Here is a 7,257-nt window from a genome sequence, read left to right on the forward strand (position 1 = left end):
CCCGTGTAAGCACTGTTTTTCGCCGCAAAATCATGACCCACCAGTCCCACTTTTATCTTGCAAAATCCTGATACTTGCACACCTGGGTTTACTTCATGCAGACCTGAAAAATCCTTAACTAATTAACCCAGTTCATGAAAAACAAGCATTTGCTCTGATATCTATTGGAGTCCTTAGCTGCTTTCTTTTTTACATACCAACGACCAAGCAAATAACATATATCTTAAAAAACAGCTATGCATAAAGAGATGAGTGCCATGCACAACAGTCATGAGACCTTATTTCATCGTCACAATTTAAAAACAATTCCTTCATAATCCTTTAAACCTACCAGAAATTTATCAAATGAACACAGACTTGTATAACACAGTTGTTTATATTTTGCTCTACATGCCCAGCATCTTTACTTGGTAACTCATGCATGCCTTAGGCTTGCAAGGCAAAAAAAAAAAAATGCTGATTTTAAGCAATATTACTGTGGCGCTTGCTGTCTTTTAAATAGCAATTGTTTAAACATCATACCTCCTTCTGAACAGTACAAATAAAATGAATTCCAGAAAATTCTGAACACTTTTTCAGCTCACAGTGGTAAGTATTAGAAATAAAGGTCACGCTTGACCAAGGTATCAATAATAAGACACGATAAGAATCAGAATATATCAATTTGTTTATGTTCTTTTTTCTCTACCATTATTGAATTTTCGAGCACACCATTGACAGAAATTGACAGTTGTTAAAAATTAAGAATTTCTGAATGCCTCTGACATTAACATTAAGTTGTAGCACCTGCATCACATACTCATCCAAAACAATCTGGAAGAGTTGCCAAAACCAAGACTATTTGAAGCAATAATCTTTCACTTCAATTTTCTTCCATTACTAACTCACTTCAAAGGGTTAATATAGGCCACACATACAAAAAGTGCTTGAACAGCAAAAACTCACATCATCACTCTTTTCTGAAGGAGTCTCCGTAGACGTTTCATTAGAAGTTTTTTCTAGCACGTCTGCAGCAAAAAGTTCACCAACAACAGCATTCACCTGAAAACAAGAAATATAGAGGAAAGTTATTCCACCACTTGATTTTCCACCTTGTCAGCCACAATTACACATTTCATACTGTAGTACAAAGGCAGCGAAAACGGGCATCTTGCCTGCTCAAGAATCTGTTGGAGGTGGATGTATGCATCCAGCGGTGTCATTTTCTTCTCAAGTATCAGGCGATCCATCTTGTTCAGCACCAGCAGCGGCTTCAGGTTTTCCGACCAAGCCAGGTGGAGGGCAACCTTCGTCTGAGGAAAAAGAACACGACTCATGCAATCAGCAATCATGTTACCGATTCCTTCTGCCATGTTCACAAAGGGCATCAGCAAATGTGCAATACTAATGTAATAACAAAAAAAGAAGAAAGGACAGGTGCTAGGATCAACAGCAGTGTGCCAGCCACACTATTAGGCAGCAAAAAATCCCACACACGATTTGTAATAACAATGTCTCCTACAATGCTGAAAGCAATTACAAAATGCCACCTAACGCACCTACACAAGCAGTCTGGCACCACTGTGTTCAATCAAGTTGAAATGAAATGCCACCCTTCTACTCAGCTACTTCACACCACCGAAAATTGAATTTAATATATTTTTACAGCGTCAGCTGTTACTAGCTCTTTGCTAAGATTCATGATGCTGTTGGCGTCCACAACAGACAGCCCGATAGATCAGCCATCAGTGTGTCTGCCAAAGAAGGTAATGAATGAACTCGAATGCTCCTGAAGGCAGGCACAGCTGCGTGTGCATTTTTGTAAATAGCACTGTCCCATCCCAGAGACCCTGGTAGTGTAGCAAGCAGTTGCAGAAAGTTCTAGTAAGATCTGGAGGACCAGGCGAAAGAGACACAACTTAACGGGGGCTGCAGTGGCAGCACCCTCTCTCCCTCTTTGCTTTTTTCCATGTGGAAGGATGACTCTCTACTTCCTCACCTCTGAAAGGTGACATGTCGGATGGAGAGGCTAACACGCGAAGAGCTAGCATCAGCGCGTCTGCAACGAATAGATGCATGTGCCTTTAAATGTAAGTGCTGCTCGTAATCATCTTTCCTCCCTATGCTAGCTGACAATGAACATTCCTATTATTGACTCACAACTGCCCTGTGAATTTTTTAGCCCTTGTACATGAGTACAGCATTCCGAAATTTCAGGCAACAGCTTTGTGCTTAAATACCTTTATGCACTGGCACTGATGTTTCATTGACCTCATTAACCCCCTAATGGACACATTTCTTTTTTTTTTAAATGGTACCAAAATGGTGACTTAGTAACCGCGCTGCCATATGTCAACAAACCAAAAAAATGCTTTGGACGTGCCCTGATTGCCTTAAACCTGACACAAGAGTGCCAGAAAACATACGGCAAGCTGTGCTCGTCATAAGCCAGAAGTGACAGTCTGCTTATGACGAGCCTGGCTCATCCGAGTCCACTATGGTTTGTTCATGCTGGGAAACATCTTTCTTACATGAGCAATGACATGAAAAGTCTGAGTTTTTACTTTCGAATTTCACCGACTATTTATTGGCCTGATAATCACAGTATGGGTTTTGACTCGCTCTGGTGCTGTTTGAGATGATTGGTTATCTTCCATCTTAATACCACATTTAGGTTTCTATTGCAAAGAGCATGGAACATGCCTAAACATCAAGTGATATCTCGGGAAAACTACCTCGTAAACACAAGCTCTAAAACTTTTGATGCAGAAGATATACGTTGGTGCCTGAAACAAGCTGCCAGTACCAGGTCAATGTCAGATGCCAGCACCATTCAACAACCATCACAGAATCTTGTGGTTATCATGCTGTGAACCAGGACTACCCAAGTTGCACTGCTGTCTACGATCTTCACAGCACTACTGAATAAGGTGGCCATGTAGCCTTCAAAACTTAATTATAACAAGCTTCTAGCTACATCAGCAGCTAATACTTTGTGAAAGTGCCTACGTACGTTCAGAATCTTGACTTCAAGATCTTTTGACAGTGCTCATTTATAAGTATCAAGGAGACTCAGATCGAGGGAACCCACACAAAAATTTCAATAGTCATTATTTATATACTGCCTATATCGTGTGTAGAGACTGCCGACTGTCTGAATACTGTCTGAAGATACTTTTGTTAGTGTTTGGGGGGGGGGGGGGGGGGGGTAGGTGAAAAATGGTGAACATAATCGTACCTGCGCACAAACCCCTTCTACAACATCAACGACAATGACAGCTCCATCACAAAGTTGCACAGCAGCCATTACTTCACTGGTGAAGTCCACATGGCCAGGTGAGTCAATTAGGTTGACTAGAAGGTCACCTAGAATCATCAAAGTAACAACCCTTTAAAACCAACAGCAACCATATCAGCCAAAACCCACAAAGACAACGATAAGCTCTGACAAAGAAGTGACAGACAGAGTTTTAATGCCTTTAAACAGAGCATGACATGTGAAAGCATGTGGTTTTGGATTAGCTTAACTCTTGCCTAGACGCTGCCTCACAATGTCCTCCAAGACAATTTCTTTTAAACTTCCATATCACATGACCTTTCCCTAGTCACACCGTATCTAAGTCATTTCATCTCAAAGGTAAAAGGTTGGGGCTTCTGAGAGCCAACGGCTTTTTCAGGATTGCTAGCGAAGTAATGATTTCACACCAAAGGTCTTTTTCCTTAAAAAAAAGAGAAGAAACAAACGATGAGTGGAAGCCATGAAGAATATCAAAATTTTCAAACATGCTTCAAATATTTTTTTTTACCCCATTCACTGCTGCATTATCTACTACTCTAACCTTACTGAAATGTTCAATTCATTGAATGCCTTGCACTAGCAGCACATTATAATGTTCCAAGAAGTATGTAAACATCCTTTTTCAAGATAAGTAATCCAATTTTTTCATCCTCAAACTCAGATTCCTGTCCTCATGTGCCCTGTTCTTCCGATTCTCCAGTAGAAGGGAATCATTGCCAATGCCATCACAAGGCATGCAATTTGGAATTATGGATTCATCACCATTGCTCATGTCGAAGTTGCAATTTGCCAAAGCCTAATGAACAAAACAAACAGCCGAGAGTCCTGCATGCTGTCTCATCTCTGCAACACTGCCAGGAAGAAGAAAGAGGGCCCAAAGAACTTTTGACCTACGACAAAATACATGCTGCGCTTGTTGCCAAAACTTTAACTAGCAAGCTATCTACGTGGGTCAACCCACAACTGTTATGATATGAGCTCACAACTGTGACACATTACATCATCTGTCACTTGAGAGTGACACCACAACTGGCAGTGCAACAGTCAGACTGTGAGGTGCACCTACGGTGTGTGAGAATCCTGGCAGGCCTCATTGCATATGCACTGGCTATTTGCCACTTTACCATGCGCTCATTCTTTCCATTTTCTCCCCCTCAGGAATAAAAAGGGAGTCAAGTTATTTGACACTGTCACTTGGCTTCCACTCCACTAGTGAAGTCCCAATGAACTATCTTTACTGTTGCCTTTAGGTGGGATGTCTAACTTTGCTCTTCCAGGTGTGCAAGGCATGGCTACTTAAATAAGGGACTCAAAGGCACTCCTCTAAGACTGCAAAAAAGCGTGCATTCCTTCTCAACTTGTTTGGTGACCTGTCTCAAGTGGTGATTATTTGAGGTCCTGTGACCAGTAGTAGCAAGCATTCACCTGGCATCGTTGTTTCTTTCTAGATGCAGAGATGACAAACAGGGCCTTGTATTCATGTATAGTCATGCTGCCAAGCTACACTATACTGAAAGCTCAAAGAGGACTAACCCACTCTTTCTTGGCCCCTGTTTAATGTGTGGATAGCAACAATTAAAGCAAGGATTCAGCCCAGTCAGCCACCCTTTGAATAAGCTTTCTAACCTCGTGGTGTTGGAAAAAACTGACACCATGCACTGTGTAAAAGTGGCTGCAAAAGTGCAGCCTGAGAAACTGCCAACACCCGTGGTAAGAGAACCACATGACAGAAAACTGTGCAAACATCAATTTTCCAGCATGCATTTAAGATGCCACTTGTGGTAGAACAGCATTCAAGAAAACATTTGTGACTATATAAACCTCTGAGTACAGTAGATTCTACATTTTAAGCTCTGATTAGCGACTATATACATAACATTTCAACCTCATAAAAAAAAAAAATTCTTATGCTTCTACTTGAAATATTACTGTAGATGTCCATGTGCTTCAATAAAAGCTCGCACACAGCAAATTCACAATGTCCGTATAACTTGCTATAGCATACGCCAGAACACTGCCCTTTCCAAGCATTTCTGCCATAATGTGCACAGCCAAGACATTGCAACTTACGTTTCGGATAATAAAGTGTGATTGCACTAGATTTCATTGTAATTCCACGTTCTTGTTCATCCTTTCTGCTGTCCAGATAACGCAACTGAAAAATGAGTTGAAAAATGAGTTGAAAACAGCGCATACCATTAGCTCAAACAAATGGCAACAGTAAGCAAGACTTGAAGCACGTTGTAATTTGCTGGCCTCAATCTCAGATCAAGGCTTGCAAATGAAATGAAAAGGCTTCAATATGCAATTCACAGACCAGCAATAATAACTGCCTGCATGAAACAAACTTTGCAGTGGTTCATTTCAATTCTGAAACATTACAGCATTTACATATTTGTAAGCACTTCACTGAACCGACTTAACCGCATAAAATGAAATTTAACTATTGCAGCTTTCCCTGCCATAAGTGACGTATAAAGTTACCTGTGTTCTAAAACATATGCTGAGCTGGAAAATAAGAGGAACATACGTCACATTACTAAAAGAGTACGAGATAACAAACAGTTTCGCATCGGTACTGTCACCCTATAAGTAATAACAACAAAAGTAGTCGAGGGTTTGGCGGCATACCGTCTGGTCAGGAATCATGGTGATGAGGATTGCTGGTCACTGGCCAAAGTCAATAAAGATGGAAAGACGTAGCGCTTCCGAAACGTCTTTCCATCTTTATTGACTTTGGCCAGTGACCAGCAATCCTCATCACAATAACAACAAAAGCGTTAAAAACAAACTAATACAACAAACAAGCGTAAAACTGCCATCCGCAATCCCATAACCGTACATTTTGTTTTCTGTGCAAAAGTACACATAATGAAAGAGTGACACTGTTGGAGAGCTCAAGAGTAATCGACTGCTGCAAATGAAAGATGCGACATGATCATGACGAACCTTTCCGGCTAGCTTTTGGGATATTATTCCGTTGCTAGCGACGAGCGAATCTGCCAGCGTTGTTTTGCCTGCAATAAACGCAAAAGACAGAATGTATGATGATATCGCATTGACTGCTGGCTGTACTACAAAAATTCAGCACCTCGAAAAAACTGTACATATACGAGGGCCAACAGCTAGTAAATGACACGCTACGATTCATTTCAACTCATATTTGAGCGGAAGGTGATCAGCAAGTCACGCAACTAACCGTGATCCACATGGGCAAGTATGCATATGTTTCTGATGTTTCGAGTGCGCTGTTGCAGCTCTTGAATTCTCTCAACTGAGATTCGCTTCATGGTTTCAATCTCTCTTGCGTCAAACAAGATAAAAATATCACTACACGAATATGGTTCACGACACTCTTAGCCGCACAGTTTCTGTACAAATATTGTGTGTCAGTCTGGATTTTACTGCATTTTGAGAAACTCTCCAGCACATAATCGCACGCACGCCCGACAAAACACGCTTGCACATGTGGCTTTGACTTGAACTTCTGGCTTCGACCTTTTTTGGCGGTCGGCCGCTGTTATTTTCACGGCAAGTCAAATCTCGAATGAATGCAATTCTTGAAGCAATAAATGCGTATCAACAAGCCCTTTTTAAATACAGCACAAAATTTTTGATCTGAAATACTTTTTGTTCAAAAGCCGCATCCGGCTTTTTTTTTTTTTTCAAGCTTACAGTTGCTCATAGTCGCCAGAAAAATATGACGTCAGAAGGAGAGGGACATTCAAATATGCCGGATCGCATGGATGGCTTTGCAGACACAGCAGCAGTGACAAAGGTCTTTGCAGAACCCCTTTGTTTTGTTTGTTTTTGCATTTGTTTTGTTTAAATCTCAATTTCTTTGCGAAGGGCAAGAACTCAGCCGCTTACCTCCAGCACAGCTCGCTGAATAGCAGGAACTATGAAAAAAACAAAACAAGAAAGAAACAAAAAACTCTTAAGTTTAAATCCCTTAGCAAACGGTCGTTATATCCGAGGAT

General features: G+C 41.0%; 1 protein-coding gene across 2 annotated transcripts in view; it reads right to left on the reverse strand.

The window, feature by feature from the left end:
• LOC149342036 (elongation factor-like GTPase 1) overlaps positions 1–6,740 on the reverse strand; it is a 152,048-nt gene extending 145,308 nt beyond the window's left edge. For both annotated transcript variants that reach the window (XM_089544345.1, XM_089544344.1), the window contains exons 1-6: positions 6,477–6,740; positions 6,227–6,294; positions 5,348–5,432; positions 3,218–3,345; positions 1,155–1,292; positions 946–1,041 (exon numbers count right to left, since the gene is read on the reverse strand). In XM_089544345.1, coding sequence (XP_089400471.1) covers positions 946–1,041; positions 1,155–1,292; positions 3,218–3,345; positions 5,348–5,432; positions 6,227–6,294; positions 6,477–6,567 — 606 coding nt within the window. In that variant the 5' untranslated portion in view covers positions 6,568–6,740. The remainder of the gene's footprint in view (positions 1–945; positions 1,042–1,154; positions 1,293–3,217; positions 3,346–5,347; positions 5,433–6,226; positions 6,295–6,476) is intronic.
• Between the last annotated feature and the right edge of the window lie 517 nt (positions 6,741–7,257).

This window comes from Amblyomma mixtum, chromosome 5 (assembly GCF_055824585.1).
Source record: "Amblyomma mixtum isolate Tamu chromosome 5, ASM5582458v1, whole genome shotgun sequence".
NCBI lineage: Eukaryota > Metazoa > Arthropoda > Arachnida > Ixodida > Ixodidae > Amblyomma > Amblyomma mixtum.